Source organism: Phodopus roborovskii, unplaced genomic scaffold (genome assembly GCF_943737965.1).
Source record: "Phodopus roborovskii unplaced genomic scaffold, PHOROB, whole genome shotgun sequence".
Lineage (NCBI taxonomy): Eukaryota > Metazoa > Chordata > Mammalia > Rodentia > Cricetidae > Phodopus > Phodopus roborovskii.
This window is the reverse complement of record NW_026126418.1, coordinates 35737734-35756556: the sequence shown is the minus strand read 5'-3', so window position 1 is coordinate 35756556 and position 18823 is coordinate 35737734. Positions and strand designations below refer to the sequence as shown.

The 18823-nt window shown below is 42.6% G+C and overlaps 1 protein-coding gene across 2 annotated transcripts in view; it reads left to right on the top strand.

Moving 5' to 3' along the window:
* The first annotated feature begins 1334 nt into the window (after nucleotides 1-1334).
* Nucleotides 1335-18823, top strand: part of Cers6 (ceramide synthase 6) — a 240638-nt gene continuing 223149 nt past the window's right edge. Inside the window, exon 1 of one of the 2 annotated variants that reach the window (XM_051184540.1) lies at nucleotides 1335-1642. In XM_051184540.1, the coding sequence (XP_051040497.1) occupies nucleotides 1473-1642 (170 nt within the window). In that variant the 5' untranslated portion in view covers nucleotides 1335-1472. The remainder of the gene's footprint in view (nucleotides 1643-18823) is intronic. The other variant, XM_051184541.1, reaches the window with a different exon arrangement.

The window sequence follows — 18823 nt, the reverse complement described above, 5'->3', positions numbered from 1 at the left end:
TAATAAAATATCTATACGTCTACTTATATTTAGATACCTATCTATATAGATATAGATATTTGATTGTTTTTCGGACAGTGTGGTCCCGGCTGTCCTCGAACTCATCTATCTATAGGTCAGGCTGGCCTTGAACTCAAGGATCTGCCTGCCTCTGGCTACTGAGTGCTTGCTGGGTTAAAGGGGTGTATAGGCATACTAGGGAAGGCTTGGGAATAGGGTTAGTGCCCTAGCAAGAAGATAGATCCAAGTGTGCATTCTTCCTGCCTCTGCAACAAGAGATTCTTTGAGAAGACAACCACCTGTCAGGAAGACTTCAGGAAGTGTGCTTTTGCTGCATCCCAGAGTCACTAGTACCTCGGCTTTGGACTTTGTCTCTGGGAGTTATGAGCAATACATTTTCATTGTTTGAGCTATGTTGTCAAGCAGCCTGGACTAAGGCAAGAGCTGACCTTTGCAATCATAGCTGACCTTGAGTGATTTCAACGGGAGGAGAAGGCATGAATGGAAGCTCAACCAAGAATAGGAGGTGAGAATCTGGAGGCACACTATAGGCCTTGAGGGTTTGGTTTAAAGGGAGGAGGAGAAGGAATAAATATCACCCCCCACCCCAGTTACCTACCACATCAAAATGTGGTTCCTGCAGTATTTGCCTAGGTCGGTGGAGTAGTTTCACATAATGCTCCTGTTACCAGCTACTATTATCACCCTCATCATTAATCAATTAATTAATCACAAATTTCATAATCAAAATAAGGTGCCTTTTGCCCTGGGGAGTCGGCTCAATGAAAAGCAGCATTGTAAACCATGGCAGGAAGGTCAAGGGGGAGGGCAGGCTTGGGTTGGAGGCAGAAGTCTCTTGCCAAACTATCCCGCCCCAGTTCCTGATTTTCTTTCGCACTGAAGAGGATGATTTTTCTCCCTCCCACTCCTTCCTCCTTTGCACCCCCTACTTCTTCAGCGGTTCTTTCTCGGTGCAGGGCTTTCCATGGAAGCTCGGCCCCTGCCAGCCTCCTCTTGTCTCTCTGCGCTCGGGAAGAAGACGAGAGCGCAGAAACTCCAATAGGGGTAGGAGCTGGCGTTCTGACCGTGTGCGATCCAACTCGCGGCTCAGACAGAGGTGCAGGACGCGCTCCAGGTACTGGTCCAGAGCCCGAGCGTGGCCCGCAGCCCTCAGGGCGTGGGCGAGCCGGCCGCGTGTGCCTTGCTGTTTGACGCGAGCACCAGCCAATCAGGGCGTGCGGCCAGGCTGCCACGTGACAGGCGAGGCGGCCCCTTTCCCAGCGCGGCCAGAGGGAGGAGAGGAGAGGAGCCAGCCGAGAGCTCGGGAGCGCAGCGGCCGCGGAGGAGGCGGCGGCAGGCGGGAGCGGCGGCGGCACAGGCTCCGGGCCAGCCCAGCGCGCATCCCTGGTGCTCTGCGCTGCGGAGAGCTTGGAAGAGCGCGGGAGCCGCGACACAGGAGTGGACAAAGCAAGATGGCAGGGATCTTAGCTTGGTTCTGGAACGAGCGGTTTTGGCTTCCGCACAATGTCACCTGGGCAGACCTGAAGAACACGGAGGAAGCCACCTTCCCTCAGGCGGAGGACCTTTACCTCGCCTTCCCCGTGGCCTTCTGTATCTTCATGGTGCGGCTCATCTTCGAGAGGTAAGAAGGGCCGGAGCTCCTGGCTTTCCTGCACACAGGCACACGCGTGCACACTCGCCTGCTCCGTGGCGCACGCCCCCGCGCTCGGGCTCACACCTCCCAACCTTTGTGTTCACCCTGGGGACCCCGATCCCTTGGCCGGGCTGGCCTCTGGGGAGCTAGAGAGGGTCCGACTAGTCCGCGGATTTTCTACGGGGCGCCGCGAAGGGGCCGCGGGGAGCTGGGTCGCCGCCCGCGCTCCTTCTTTCCCGGCTTCCTCTTCTCAGAGAGGGCCGGCGAACAAAGGTGAGCGGCGGCTGGCTGGGGGAACCGCCAAGCTGGGGCTCGGTTGTCCCCATCAGAGAGGTACTAGGGCTTCCAGGCTGGGCTTCTCCTCCGAGGCTAGCCGCCACCCACTTGACATCCTGGAACGATGGGGACGCGCGGCCCGGAGGGAGGAGGAGCGCACACACTTCCAGCTCTTCCACTCCCGCACGCACGCGGGAGATGGGGCCGCGCTGCAGAAGAATTTGCCCGGACCTTTGGCTTCTGCTTGCTCTCTGCCTTCCTTCCGTGCCACCGTTTTAGGCCCTCAGTTCTAGGAAATGGGTGACGAAAGCACTCTGGGATCGTTAGTGGTTTCTTTAAAAGAGGGCAGAACAGGACTGGTGCCATCATACAAAATGGTCATTTGAAATCGATAGTAGGACCCCATGACTAATCATAAGCTTCTTGCTGGTACAGGAAGACTCTTGAAACGTTGGAATAATTGTCACGAATTTTTTGGTATGAGTCCTCAATTTGGTTAGATCTCGCCTTTGTATCTGCACACAAACTTACTCTCATTGAGTCAGTCTTAAGTCACAAAACTAGATTTTGCATGCTGGGTATTTAACACGCACTGGTGAAAGAAAACCGGCACCACACACTTCTTTCTTATAACTGAAAACAAAATCGCCTTCCTCTTTCCTCCTCCCACTCCCATTCGTCAGTGAATACTGAATTTCTTAGATCACAAATATCCATTTCCACTCAACCTTCCCTTTCCCCGCCTCCAGCTCACCTTGGCTGCTTCTCGGGCTGCTGTTGTTATCTTGTTTACTCTTGGTTTACCTAAAACCATTATTGAGGTTGTCAGAATGTATCTTTTGTTTCTGGAAATAGCAACAAAGCTTCCTGGGAACAAAAAAGTATGATTTGTTTTAAGGAAGGTGCATTTTTCAATGGGCAGTATTGTTGCTTGTGAACTGAATCAGCTGTTGCCGAGCTGAAATTGTCTTGCACAAAGGGCAGTCCTATTTTAAAACGATTGGAATCCAGTGCAAATATGTCATTGATCCTATCCGGCGCTGAAACTCACTGTGAAAAGCGGGTGCGTTTGAAGATTGCAAATGTTTACTTACAGAAAATAGGAACTCAAGTCTAACCTTGCCATCTCTGCAAAAACAAGCCGACTTTCGAGAATAATAGCAGGCTGCTGCCTGTGCAGGCACACTGTAAGGGTTCCACACACAGTTGCTGGATGACACCCCATGAAATCTGTCTGCATTTGGGTAGCTACTAAAGGAAGTCTTAAGTTGTATATCTTGGAGAACAAAACGCATGGCAGCTGATGAACCATATGTGAATGTTAAATTTTCCCAGCATTCCTTTTCGCTCTTATTCCTGACTCTTTAGTAGGCTGGAAAAATATTAAAGATGAAGATAGCTTGGTGTGTACTTGATTTTCTTTGTCTTAAAACACACACACACACACACACACACACACACACACACACACACACCAGTGATGTAATGTCTGAAGAATGAAGGTTTGGTTTTCTTTTTTCAGAAATATTTTTTCTTCCTAACACAATCTCATAACTTGATTTAAAAGTTTACACAAAAAGGTCAGCAGCCTTCAACTACCAGTTGTGACAATTGTATGTGTATGTAGTGTGTGTGTGTGAGTTTGTGTGTATGTGTGTGAGAGAGTTTTCTCAAGTCCATTGCTATGAGAAGACATTTAATGGATTTACGATTAATGTTTATGATCAATGCTCAGAATAATAACACGGGGTCACACTTGTATGGTGGGATGCTGCTGACTTTGTGGAGGGCAGCTACTTTTCTGTAGTGGTGACAGCTGTGCCTTTAACTATTCAGAATCAGCTCTAAAAGTCAGAGAGTAATTGTAACTGGAGTTAGAGGCTCTGCACTTTTAGGTTTTTATCAAACCCAGTGTATACACTCTGGTACTCATCTCCTTAGTGTCCACCAAGGGCCCGAGTTAGTATAGCTAAGTCAGCCCTACCTCATGCTAGGTACCCTTTTGACACGATGCACATGAAGCTTTTTCTTTGTAGTGGTTCTGGAATGGCCAACATCAATGAATCCCATTGTATTACAGGCAGTTCCTCCAAGCATCGATGCTTTTACTGTCATTTATTTCAAATTTGAGGACATATCAGGGGATCTGTGGTTATCCAAGGTCTGTATCTTCTATTAAAGGCAGTAATGCTTTTGCAGAAACAAAATTGACAAAATTTGAGTGTGTACTCTTTAACACACTTCTTAACACATTTCTCTCCAAACAGAAAAGCACTAATGAATTGACTAAGTTGGGTGTTGTCAATTGGCTAACTCCATCTTTTGTTTTCCCTGCCACTCTTAGGGTATAACAGAGCAGGGACTAGTGGCCAGGGTGTGTCATTTTGCAAAAGCATATGGAAAACAATATGGTAGCCCAGCATGGCTGTTTAAAAATAGAACAGTCTAAGGTCACTGACTTGAGTCTGAGAAATGCCCAAATCTCCCTGGCTTTTAGTATTGGCCTTGTACTCCCCTTTGCCCTTGGGAGAAATGGAATGAGCCAGTGTACATACTACCCAATTAGCAGAGTAAAACTCTTTAAAAAAAATAAATAGCATCTCTTAGGATGAAAGTTGTACTATCTCCCATTATGTTGATGACTCGATGACAGACAAAATATTTAGTAATGTAGAATTATCATTGATCCCATTTCTTGATTTAATACTTGTTTAGGCTCTCCAAACTGTCTCTGAAAATTATAATAAATGCTTCTCCCAACTTCACTTTTTAAAAATGAAGCCAGGCAGTAGTGGCACATGCTTTTACTCTCAGCACTTAGGAGGCAGAGGCAGGAGGATCTCTCTGAGTTTGAGGCTAGCCTGGCCTACAAATCGAATTCCAGGGCAGCCAAGGCTACCCAGAGAAACCCTGTCTCGAAACAACAATAAGTGTTTTGCTATGACAGTCATAAATATGGAATTAAAGTTCAGTTGAACCCCTGTTTGGAAATAAAACTCCTTGGAATTATTCTCAAGAAAGGCAATTTTACTGTAATTTCTTCTTGGTGGATTTAAGAGAGATACAGATACTGTTGACAGGAGTCAGAACAGTCAAATTCTAGTCAGTCTGTGCATCAAGCTGGGCCCAGATCATGGCTTCTGTATGTTTACCCTCAAAAGCAAATGGCCTTGTAAGTCAAGGATGTGTTCTTCTTCTTTTTTTTTTTTTTTTTTAAAAAAAAACCATGCTTCTTGTTATTTAATGGCATGAAAATCTTTTATTTTTATTTTCTTCACGAGAACTGACAAAAGGTGTACTTGTGGGGTAAGGCGTAGTGCAGCGTGCAGTGATAATTATATCACACAAATGTATCTATAACCTGAGAAATTCTTATTGTTTTCTTATGTATTTACTCTTGGGATTTTTTTCTGTTTCTTTATTTTTTTCTTTTTCCCTTATTTAAATTTGAAACCCTTATTTAAATTTGAAACAAGGTTTCAATCCCAGGTCCCTCAACTTCCCATCCTCTCACCAAACCCCATCCCATCCCCTTTCTGCTACCCAGGGAGGTTGGGGCCTTCCATAGGGAGTCTTCAGAGTCTGTCATATCATTTGGGGCAAGGTCTAGGCCCTCCCCATCTGTCTAGGCTGAGAAAGTATCCCTCTATGTAGAATGGGCTTCCAAAGTCCATTTGTATACTAGGGATAAATACTGATCCACTACCAGAAGCCCCATAGACTACCCAGTCCTCCTAACTAACACCACATTCAGGGAGTCTGGGTCAGTCCTATGCTGGTTTCTTACCTATCAGACTGGGGTGCATGAGCTCAGGTTTCTCTGTGTAGCATTGTAGACCAGGCTGGCCTTGAACTCACAGAGATACACCTGCCTCTGGCTCCGGAGTGCTGGGATTAAATGCATGTGCCACCACTACCTGGCTAACTCTTGGGGATTTTAAAGCGGTGTACACTATATTATTTGACACAATTGCCTTCCTTTGTAATAGATCTTAAAAAGACATTTCTCCAAACTTTATCCACCTTGACCTCTATCTCTATTCTCTTGTACCTTATAGCCTTTGGTAACTACTATTCTACTCTCTACACTCTACTTATATGAGAGTGATTGTGTTAGGTTGGAAGGTGTGTGTGTGTGTGTGTGTGTGTGTGTGTGTGTAAGCATATGATATTTATTATCTAAAAACCTGGCTCATTTCACTTCATCTATGTTGCAAATGTTCTTAAAGGTCAAAGAGTGTTCCATTTTGTGTGTGTGTATGTGTGTGTATATACATACACACACATACATACTCAGTTTTTCTACTTGCCTATTGATGAATTAGCTGGATGAATTTGTCTGTTACCAATGACAAAGCAATGGCTGTGGTGATGCTGCTAGCCCTTTACTGAATCTTCTGGAGATAAAAAGAATGGAGTAGGCAGTAGCTGTGTGGTAGGGCCCTTACATTACCTAGCAAGCATGGAGTTCAAGGTTGCTTTTCCTTCCAAATCTCAGATTCTTGTGGGTCTCCTGTATTTGAAGATTGTTCATTTTTATCTCATGAGATTCTGAGGGAGACTAACCATCATGTTTTGGCAAGCAGAAATAAGCCTCAGAATAAAGAAGGTTTTTTGTTGTTGTTGCTGGAGAAATACTCCAGTCAGTCACTTTGCCTCTTTAAAGTTTTTTTTTTTTTTTCTTTTCAGTTGTGTTTGGAGACAAAAGACTCATTTGGGGTTTTATCACTTGTGCTCCAAAATGTTACAGTATTCTTGGTTAACCAAAAAGGAAGCTTCTCCAGAGGAAACACGTGTTTGATCTCTTCAGACCTCATCTTTTTTGTTAGAATCCAGAGTTGAGCTGACATCTGACTGCGTGGGAAAGCCGTCCTGACAGGGTGGCCACAACACCTGAGGAGTGCTGGCATCAGTGCAGCGGGCAGTGCTCAGGCCCAGAATGCCTCCCCTTCCAACGCCAGGGACAGTTGCCTCTGCTCTGTCAAAGGCAATATCTGGCTAGCCCACCTCTGCTAACAGTTGATCTTCTGTCTGTGCCTTTCAGCATCTGAGCAGTGAGGAATAGGGAAGAAGGAAAGAAGGACATGGAGTGATGTGTGTTGGAGTCCGGGGAGTGAGTGAAGGCTACCACGAAAAAATCCAGCACTGAAGGGTGTGTAAAGGCAGGTGTCCTCAGATACAGTTCAGAAGAATGGAATAACTTTCACAAGAGTGTTTTCTCTGTGTTAACTTGGTGTTATATATGAAACTCTAAAAGAATTGCCTTTCGTAGCTGATTAGATGAAGGTGTTACTGAGATGAAAACTGCAGGCCCCTGCTGTGCCATAGAAAGAGAGATGAGAGGCAAGAGTTGGGTTCTCACACAAATAGGTTCTTGTTTATGGTTTTTCACCTGGGTTGGGAGAAATGTATTACCATGGGGATTTTGTGGGTAAGCAAGCAAACTGGACAGTGTTATTTGAAGATGTTTGGTACATCTTTTTCATTCAGCAAAATGAAAGATTAGTATTATAGCATGTAATAATTTAGCTACTTTAACAAGTTGACTAGGGGGGTGAAAGTTAAGGTTTCATTCTTAATGAACACTGCTGTAGGGTAGGGGAAGTCCGTGAGAAAATTTAACACTGTCACATGTGACATTGCATGTTGTAACACTAGTACCCTGACTCCACTGAGGCATTCTGCTCCCCATGAGGCAGGAGGGCTGGGTAGTTTTTTCTGGGGTTGCTAGGTTGTAGAGTATGTCAGAAGTAGCTGTTTGTGCTGGAGAAGGGCAGGTAAAGGGACATGGGTTTCACTTGAAATTTTGTATGTCTTCCCTGAGCCACCTGATGAAGCATTGTTGGCAAGTGCTAGAACCAGAATGCTCACTGCCTGGGGAAAGCTTTGAGTTGACATTTCTGTCCCTATCACCAGCCAGAACCAGATTTTCTAAAGCAATTACTCCTTAATTACTTGCAAAGTAAAACCTCTCAGAATTTATATCCCCCCCCCCTTCTTCATCTGTTGGTCACTTCTTAAATACTTTTGAGTTAGGACATTGGGGTTATAGATTTGGTTTGATAGTGCTTTTATGTCACCTTCTGTCCTTTTCCCTTTGTTCAGAAGTTAATCACACTAGCCTCTTACAGCACACCAGTTAGTGATACTTAAAAGCTTTTTATTCTTAAGATTTTATTCTACAGCTTCTTTCTCCTTTAAAATGACTTCATGCTAGGGATGGTGGTATACACCCATAATCTCAGCATTCCAGAAGCTGTGTTAGGGGATTGGGAGCTTGAGGCCAGCCTGGGCTACATAGCATGTCTCAAAACCTAAAACCCAACAGTGATTTCATTAACTTTACCTTAAGTCACCCTTTCCTGAGGTGAAATCTTTATTAACTGCTTCAGCCACTTTATAGCATGACTGATCTGGGGCGATTTTCACAGTGTGTTAGGTGTGTTTCCTTTGTAATGGTGTAGGTAATTGGGATCTAGATTGCAAGTGCAGGCTTCGACTTTGCTCACTGTTTATTCTATTTGATATTTGACTACGACAGTGATGGCCATTGTTAATGAGTCCCTTTCTGCATTTTGAAGATAATAATACCAAGCAATAATCCCTAATGACCTTATTAGCATACGAGTTTACTTCATTTAACCATCTTCCAAACCCATGCGAACTGGATTTGATTTTTTACCCAATTTGACTGTTGAAAGTAAGGATTAAGAATTAGGGAAATACAGCAACTTCAAAAAAAAAAAAAAAAGGTGGTCAGTTGGGCAGGTGCACGCCTTTAACTCCGGCAGTAAGGAGGCAGAAGCAGTTGGATCTCTGTGAGTTTGAGGCCAGCCGATATACAAAGCTACACAGAGAAACCCTATCTTGAGAAAACAAAACAAAACTAGTATGGGTTTCTTGATTTAATAAATTCACCAGCAATATTGAAAAGCAGTAGTTTGAGGTTGCACACATGAACACACAAGCACACACATGGTTTCTATATGCAGCTTTTTTTTGTCAATGCCTATTTGAACATTTCCTTTGTAATTAAAACTACTTAGAGTCTTAGTATGGAAGCCATTTTCTAGGTCTTAATAGATTTATCTTTCAGTTCCTATTGATTTTGTAAAGACATGTTTTCTAGAAGTAGCATCTCTAAGTCCCAAGGAATATCGACTCTAGTGTTCTTGAGAGATGCAAACTGTCACAAAGTTGTCTAGAAGGACAATAATCCTTCAAGTCCTTGGCAGAGTGCAAATTCTATAGGGTACTTGAAGGTATTTTTCTGTTGAAATATGAATTGTGCATGCCTACTCATAATTTACTCATTTTAGAGTTTGCCTGCAGTGTGCACTTTCTGAAGCCACACATATTTTCTTTCTGGGACAAAGAGACAAGGTTTTATATTTATTTAATTTTGGCAGAGAAATAGTGATCCTCTTCCTCCTGATCCTCCTCTTGCTGTCTTCCTCCTCCCCGCTGTGCCTCCTCCTCCTCTGAATGCCCTTGCCTTGGCCTGTTTATCTGGTTATATTTATGCTGTAAAAATTCTTTCTGCCTCCTGCCTTTTCCCACAAGCATTTCGTTAGGAAGTCTTCAGAGTCTACACTCATGGGTGCTGTCAGGATAAAGTAGTTGACTCTTTGATGGACTATGAGATGGAGAGTCAGGGTTGAGATGAGGGCAGAGTCAGGAGAATGCATAGCTTTTTGTTTTGTGAAGGGACATTTGGACATAGTGTCCAAATTAATTTATAATTTATATTTATAATTTATATTTATAAAAGTACTGAGGGCTGGTGAGTTGGCTCTGCTGTTGAGAGCATGTACTGCTATGGCTGAGGACCCTAGACTGGTTGCCAGCACTCATTTATGCCAGGGGCTCAGAGCAGCCTGTAACTTCTGTTCCAGGAGCTACATTGCCTGTGGCCTCCATAGGCACCTGCACTCACATCTACATACATAATTAAAAGTAATAAAAATCAGTCTTTAAAAAGATAATAAATCAACATACACAAAAGTACATACCCAAACCACAAGATATCATATTCAGTAAGATGTTTTTAGTTCCACCTATTGCCATCATGTTGTTAATTTGGTTTCAGCATGTGAATTTGGGGAAGGGAACCATAGCAGTAGTAAGGAATTTTATGCCTTAAAAAAAAAAAAAAGATTAAGATCGGACCTTTTGGGTTGGCTGCATTTTGCTACATTTAAAGAAAAAAAAAAAAATAGAAAATTCAGTGACTTAAAAAAAAAAGCCACTCACTAGAAATAACAATCTTTAGTGCTCTAGGCCTTGCATCTTTGTGGGTGAAGCAAACACCTCTTGGTGTTAGTTCCCTCAAGTAAGTCTAAGTTGTTTCAAATGCATAATTACCTTCAGGCCCATGATTAGTCCTCTCCTCTCTGGAATTGTCTGGTAAGAGTAGTTGAGGGGGGGAGGTGTTGAGATTCGGTGGACACTGGTGCTTACTAGGTTTGTGGAAGACACTTGCACTAAAGAGCTTGCCTCAAGTCTATTTATTTATTCATTTATTTACTCATTCATTCACTTTGAGACAAGGTTTCTCTATGTAGCTCTGGGTGTTCCAAAACTCACAATGTAGGTCAGTCAGGCTAGCCTCAAACTCACAGAGAGCTGCCTGCCTCTACCTCCCATGTGCCAGGACTTAAGGCATGTACCACCAAGCCTGGCAAGTCAGTTTGTTAATCAGCATGGTAGAGATTGAAGTGCTAGGTTCTGGAAAAGCACAGTGTGTGGTTCCCCAGAAGGGGGACCTCAGGCTTCTATGAGAATTCAGCATGTGGTTTTCCAGTATCCCAGGATTATAGTAAATGTATCCTGGTCTGTTCAGGATCCATTTACAGCAGATCAGGATAATAGGGTAGCATTCTTCTGAGGCATGTGACCTGGGCCACTGATGGCTCTGAGGGAGATTTGGGAGGGATGAGGTCAGATTTGATTCTCCTGCCTCTTTCTGTTCAGTGTCACAACTTATAAGCAAATGGGTAGGACATTTGAATACAGGGATGTAATTTTTGTGAAAGTGGCATATTGTATAGGCTTGGACTTGTCAAAAGACACATATTACAGAGCAGTTGTTTTGAAAATGTATTATAGTATTTAGTCATTGTTCAAAACTCTCCTTTAAGTCATCTGTGAGAATATTTGGGACATATTAAAAAGGGATTTTTTTCTTCTTCTAATGTCTTTCAGAATGGACCTCATTCAGAGTGTTGTTGTGTCGTGGAATTGGATTGTGGGTTGTGGTGGAAATAACCAAGTGTTTTTTAATTGCTGGAGGGAGACATTCCTTTACCAGGTGATCTATTTTGCACAGTGACCTAGGACTAGCATTTGCTGGGACTTGCCATTGTCTGCCTAAATGTCACATCTTATCTGTGAGGTGTTCAGGTTACAAGCCATTCCTGCTTCCTGAAGCTGCCTGAAAGCATGGTTTCTTTATTTCCTTCTATGCCTTTCCCTCCCCTCCTCCCCCTTCCCCTCCCTCCCCCTCCCTCTTTCCATTCTCATTAGTGAAGATGCTTTAGGGGCACAAGGGGCACAAGGAAATTTCAAGAGGAGGGAGAGAGGGATCATTTAAAGTAGGGTGGGGAATGTGCAAACCATCCAAAATCCTATATGGAGCGGTTGGAGATACCAGAGAAAGTTGCCAACTAGTCTGAGTGGCTCTTCAGATCTCATTTTACTAGATCACCATTTCAAAGCAGAATGAAGTGGCTTGACCACTGGAGCAGAGTGGCGGTTTTGACAGAATAGCTTGAGAGTAGGAAAATGGAGAAAGAAACAGTCAAGTCACTTTGGCATTGTGGAGGTTGTGAGAGTAAGGTGTTGAGTGTCAGCAGGCGTTATCTTCAGGAGTATCAGCAGGCTTGATGGGGAGGGTGCATTGGAATTGTTAGTTTTGCGTGTTTACTGAACTGAACTAGAAATATGTAGCCATAACTAGAATTAAAAGGAGCACAGATAGCAGAAAAATGGTTATACAACTTGGTTTCAAGTCTGGACATTCCTTTGCCCATGATATATCAGTGGGCTGCATTCCCTGGAATTCACTGTCCTCAACTTTAAAAAAAAAAAAAAAAAAAAAAAAGTGTGTGTGCCTGCTTTGTGGTACTGGAGGATTTCATGGGGAAATACATTGAACGGAGACCCAATTAAAAACTAGTTCTAAAAGCACACATTGTGTCTACTGTGATATCGTTTGTGGTCGGGACATGAAGAAGAGGGTACTACAGTGTGGGGTGTAAAACCCAGTTATGTATTTGACCCTAGATCTAAAGGATTTACTTGTTTTGTTGAGTAAATATTTAGACTTGAAGCCCTGTGCCTGGTTAGGGAGGAGGATGCATGCACTCCCTCCTCCCACTATTGTACACCAAGGACTGTTTGCTGACCAAATACTTTTCAAAGACGTGATAGGCAGCTACAAGCCACATCCAACCTGGATCCCTGATCCCTGGATCCTGTACTTTTGGTTGGAGCTCCTGGGAGCAGTCTTTCCAGAGTTTTCTAAGGAAACTCCATTGCTGTCTGTAGAGGGAAGCTCAGTGCAGAGATCTTGGTTCACCTCCACCGGTAGTGGCATCCTTAAGATTCTACTTTGTTGCCACAGTCTCAGGGGAAATGGGTTGGGTTTGCAGCTATTGGTAAATATTAGCATTCATGTTGATTAAGGATAAGAACTTTATTCTGGCTCTGCCACTTACTAGCCCTCCAAACAGTTTCTGCTTAAAACTCATGGGATGAGCACGAGCAAACACACACACACACACACACACACACACACACACACACACACACAGAGAGAGAGAGAGAGAGAGAGAGAGAGAGAGAGAGAGAGAGAGAGAGAGAGAGTGGGGGGAGTGGAGAGCTGTCTGTTCTCTCCTTTGAGTTGTACTTTCAGTATTCTCTTTCCTCTTCTTCTGTAGTTTAGTCTTCTGGGGAGATTCTGTTTGTGCCAGTGGTAGCTGTCAGAAAACAACCCTAGCAGCTTCATGAAGAGTGGGGCTTTGTCTACTTCATACTCATGCAATACAGTTTGATAAGCTTGGGCATCAGTAATCAGAAAGCTCAGAGACACTTCCCTCCTACTAATGCCTCCCAGAAACAGGAAAGCAGCGAGACTGACACTTTGATTTTGCTCAGAATTTGAGGTCTTGCAGACTACTTCTTTTTGATGTTTAAGAAGAAAAGAAATAGGGCAGGGGAGATGGCTCAGCAGTTAAGAGTATGTACTGCTCGTGGCGAGAAAGGAAATTCTGTTCTCAGCACCCAAACCTGGTGCTCACAGATACCCAGAACTCCAGCTCCAGGGTACCTGATGCCCCCCTCTGGCCTCTCAGGCACTATGCTCTGGGCACAAACTCTCACCTGCATGCAAATAAGAAATTAAGAGTCATTTTAGTATCATTGAGATCATACTTATAAAACATAGAGGCATTCAATTATGGGTTGGAAAGAATACATTTGCTTCTTTAGAGAAACTGATGTTTACCCCCATGTTTACGTGTGTGTATGTCTAACCTCATCTAACTCCTCTCCAGAGATGCAGGAAGGATTTGCACCTGCTCCTAGCCATGGGTATTCTTCCATCTTGCCATAATTTAAATATAATTTGTAAAGGTCTGGCCGTGTAAATAATTCTTTAAATCTGCCACTTTCTATAAAAAAGGTGCAGGGTGATTAAATACAATATTTGCAGTGGTTGCCTTTTAATGAGGAAGTGGGGGAAAGATGAAACCACAGGTTTTACAATGGCGGATCCAAAAATTGCCTTGGCCGTAGTTCAGCAGAATCACGCCCTTTCTGCTGTAAAGGAAGTGGAAACTTACTCATTCAGGTCGCGTTCAGTCTACTGTGGGTCAGGCAGAAGTGGAGGATGAGGCAAGGGTGGGATGGCGACAGCTTGCCTGCAGTAAAGCAGTGTGATATTTGTAGATGATTTTAAAAAAGAAAAGAAAAGAGCAAAACAATAAAAGGGACTCAGAGTTATTATGCATCCAGTGAAGCCAATTCTAAACACCAATAAAGTGATAATATACCCTTCAAGAGCTCAGTGCCGCGTAACAGCACTGTCAGATACTGCATGGGGCACCCATTATCTGAAGGCCGAGCTTTGGGAAAGAGTGGCAGAGAGGATGTACATATATATCAAGATGGTGAAGCCTAGAGCCACAGAGGGACTCTGGCCCTCGGGTCCCAGCAGAGCCTGTGGATCTGCAGGCAGTGCCCTTGTGGAGTGACCTTTAGTGCAAGAAGAAGTAAACTCATGTCCTACCTTATTTCTCACCCCATTCAGCCAAGCCAGTCACAGCCCTGGGTGGGGCATTTATACTGTGAAAACAGTTGTACTGCCGCATCCTATGGAGACCCAGAATGGCAGTAGAAATGAGACTGAGTTGTATGGCCTGAAGGCCTGCCCACCCCATTGCCCAGATGCTGTGATTTGGGATAAGTGTGGTTTGGGGCTCTGGGGAACAGAATGTATACTTCAGATGCCTAGGGCCAGTTCTCTGCATACTGACTTCTTCCAACATGTTGGCCCTGTGTCACCAAAACCATGTATTTGGCTGTTTTCTCCTGCTTTCACCCTTGTCTCTTCCATCTTTTTTGTTAAGCAGTTTGTTCAGCAGCCACATTCAATTGGCTGCTTGTGACTTGTAAAGGGAATGAGAGAGCATGCAAAAATAGACACACAGGTGGTGGTTGTCCACCAGCTGTTACTGCGGAGGCAGGGCCAGGCCACCAAGCACTTTGTTGCCCGTATGTTTTGTTTTGTGAGTCCGATTCTGTTGGGCTTTATAATGCATGACTTCAGAGTGAGGGACCTGTGTTCATTTGAAAAGCCAGACTCCCCAAACAGATATGTCAATTGGCCATGGCTTAGAGTTTAAGGAGGGAAGTACCAGGAGATTCCAGCCATGCTGAGTTTGCCTCCCTCCCTCAGAGATAGACTGTAGCTGGAGTTCTTTAAGTAGGAGCTGGGCTCACTGCCGTTCTGTCCGCGCTTGTGCCCCATCTCAGCTGTCCTCAACTGGCACAGGGTCAAGCCATGTAAGATTGACTGGAAGGCAGTTAGTGGCCAACAGCTGGGATTTGTCCCTTCCTTTTGACTGCTGGGCCTCACTTTCTTGCTATTCTAAATCTTAATTCTCCTCTTGCTTAAAATCTACCCTGTCATTAAATCTGCAGTCTATAGGGTGCACAGAACCAATTGTGGGGGAGTTCACACCTTCTGGCCCTCAGCCCTGTTTACTAGCTGTTCTGCTATTACTCATATTTGCCAGAGCAATTCGGAATGGGGTCAGTGTACTTAGAAGGTGAGTTAAGAGGAGCTTTCAGCACAACTTTATTTCAACATTTTTTTTTTATGTTTAGAAAACGTAATAAATAACGTGGAATAAATGTGATCAGTATTTTCAGATATAATTTCATGATTTGGGACTTTTTTTTGATTAAAAAAAAGGAAATGTGGTTGGTTAATGTTTTCCACAATTTTGAAATGACAGATTTTTGCTTAGCAAACAGTTTTCTCCCTTTTCCGAGTTAAATATGAGACAGAGAAATGCCGCATTGAAAGCAGAAGTGAACACGGCAGCCCTTCGTTCCAGCAGTCTCCATTCCACGATTTTAGCCAACCTTTACTCACCAGTCGGATAAGCTACAGAAGTGTTTCCAAATTGGATGCACTAGGTTGAGGGAGCTTTTAATTTGGCTCATTGTAAAGGCCATCTAAGAGTGAGAGTGCTGCTCTGTATGGGAACTGCAAGGGTAGAGAGTAAGGGGATGGACTTCCAGTGGGAACAGGAGATGTGCTTAATCTTTGCAAATGGAATTAAGTACATTAGTTCTTATCCTGAGGCCAGTGCTCAGATTGGGAGAAAGTGAGACTCAGGGCAAGGAAGGAAGTGAGAAAGAGGACATTGATTTTCTTTCAGTGTATCCTAAAGCCAAGAAGGCAAAGAACTCTGACTTGGGCCAAAAGTTGGTGGAACCCTGGTTCTACCAATCATAGTATACCCAGGTGAGTATTAGCATTAATTGGAAACCCCAGCTCTCAGATGTGTAGTTACCACTTACTCAACAAATAGTCTTATGATATCCTTTTGTCTACATGTAGAGAAATATGCTCAAGAGTGTGCCTGACTGAAGAGATCACTGAATCACCACAGCAGGGTGAATCTACTTTGTGTTTAATTTCTTAAGACAGATCAAGAGACACACATTGTTAGTATCCTTTCTTGTAAGCTTCCTCTTGCTAGTATAGATCTGCTTTTATAAATTAAGGAAAGATAAATCCCAGGTGAAGAAATAAAGCATAATACAACACAACCAATGATTCTACTCAAAGCGATTGGAGTCTAGTGAAGGACAAGGTAGGCTCTGGTCCCTTCTACCAGTCAAAACTGAGTCTTCTTTTCTTTTCTATAGGTGTGTGTGTGTATGTGTGTGTGTGTGAGTGTGGTTGTTGTTGTTGTTGTTCTCTGTATTTTGACTGGTTGTGCATTTCTGTAATGATCTCCATATCTAATTTTCTCCTTGTTTAGTTACTATAGTGAGAACGTTTTACAAGGTGCTTTTTAAGATAAAAGTACTGTGTCTTCACAGAATTTCTTAAAACACAACAACAAAAACAACAAAAAAGAAATTAAGAATGGTAGCAGAGGATGTGTGTGTTGACATGCTTTGGCATCACACAATTCCTCATGGACAGTAAGTTTCTCTAATCAATCATAAGCCTAGGACTGCTATTCTGGATATTTTCATTGTAACACTTTGATAATAAGATGTTTAATACTATACTGGTTTGCATTTAAGAATTATTCTCCTCTTAAGAGCATTAATTTCTTCCAGTTTTTCATATTTAAGAAAAGTTGCTGGACAGTTGTTGCACATGCCTTTAATCCCAGCACTTAGGAGGCAGAGGCCAGGAGGATCTCTGTGAGTCTGAGGTCAGCCTTGTCTACAGTGTTAGTTCCAGGACAGCCAGTATTACACAAAGAAACTCTGTCTTGAAAGAAAAAAAACAAGCAAAAGTAATTATCCATTCAAAAGATAGCAAATATGTATAATGATTAATAATGTTTACATATATTAACATTTAAAATACTTGGAATGTTTAAAATTATAAAAAGTATTTATATATCTCTGATCTCATTGAAAAACTCAATGCAGAAAGAAAACAAAACCAAGTTCTGATTTTCGTTCTGTTTCCTCAGTTCTTGCCCTAGATGTGACCAGTATTAGCAGTTAATATGACTGTATCCTTCCAGAATCCTTTCATTTACTTAGGTAAGAGACAGAAAATTAATTTAAAACATGAATTATACTTTGAATTCTGCCATAAAACTTAGCCCATCTCCCCAGTTTAGTGTTGTGTGTTGAGCATTTTCCAATCCTGGCGAGTGTAGAACAGTGGCATTCTTTTTAGTCTGATAAGAGTATTTCATTGTGTGTCAGCTTCATGGTTCATTCAGATAATCTGTAAATGCTTTCAGGAACAGTGTTAGAACTTCATTATTATTGCTTGTATTGAGGTGCCATCTTCAAACTAGCACAGAGGTAAAATTGCTGGGTCAGAGAACATGCTCAGCTAAAATTGCTAATGTTGCCAGAGCCTTTCAAGAAACAGTGTACCAATTTATGCTCCCTCTCAGCACTATATATGAGGAAGACCCATTCCTCATATGCCTTCTACCTTGCTGTATTTGATGTAACTTTGACGAACTGCTGTAATCTGTAAGGAAAATTACCTCCTAGTCTTATTGCGTCATCATGCCTTTCTGCTTAGGTAAACATTTTGGTTTTTATGCTATGTATTGATGTTTTTAGACCTATATGAAATTGTTCAGATATGGAAAAAAAGCTAAAATCTAATGTCAGAAACATTCATTTTTATACTTCTTACATTCAATGATTTTTAATATTTTATCATTTTCCCCATATAGTATGCAAAGTAAATTGTAGCTATCATGAAACATTGCCCTTGCATCCCTGAACATACATTTATCTCCAAAAATAAAGATATCCCAGGGTATCTTATTAAAAGTAAATGTTTGAAGATGAGTTTTATATTATAGAATATCCTTATTTTTCTTCCATTGGGGATGGATGGGTAGCTTTAAAATTCTAGAAACCTTATTTACTGCTTATGAATTTGGTACAATTATTAGAGAAAGGAAGAATGTGCATTTAAACTCAATGATTAAATTTCATGACTGTATAAAACATAGGGCTAGAAGTGAAAGTTTAATGACAAATGGTTGATAATCTGTGGTGTTTTTGTAGGTGTTTTATGGAGATTATGGCTAAGGGCTTGGAATGGGAAACCACCGTTTATAAGTAGTAGCTACATGATTGTTTGTACTCCCTATTCCTGTTAGCTAAGTAGACCCAAGACAAGAGGTTAGAGAAACTTTAAATACATGGTATATTGTTTGTTAAGTAAGTGGTTGTAGGTAAGGCTTCAGGGTTCAGATTACACACAAAAATCAGGTTGTGTTATCATTTATTTCCTAGGTATGGAACGAATGTGTAGTATAAGATGTTAGTTTTATCTTGTTTAAACCAATTATTCGACAGACAAGTATAACACAGTGTGTTAATTTTGAACAAGAATGGCTCCCATACATTCATATATTTGAATACTTGGTCCTCAGTTGGTGGAGATGTTTAGGAAGGACTAGGAGATGAGTCACTGTGGTAGGCTTTGAGGTTTCAAGGGACTCATGGCTGGTTAGATCTCTTTCTCTCTGACTGGTGGTTGTGGATTAAGATGTGAGCTCTTGGCTGTTCTTTTGCTCCACCACCATGTCCTATAACCATCTGAAAACCTTAAGCCAATTTAACCTTGTCTGTGGTGTTTTATCATGGCTACCAAAA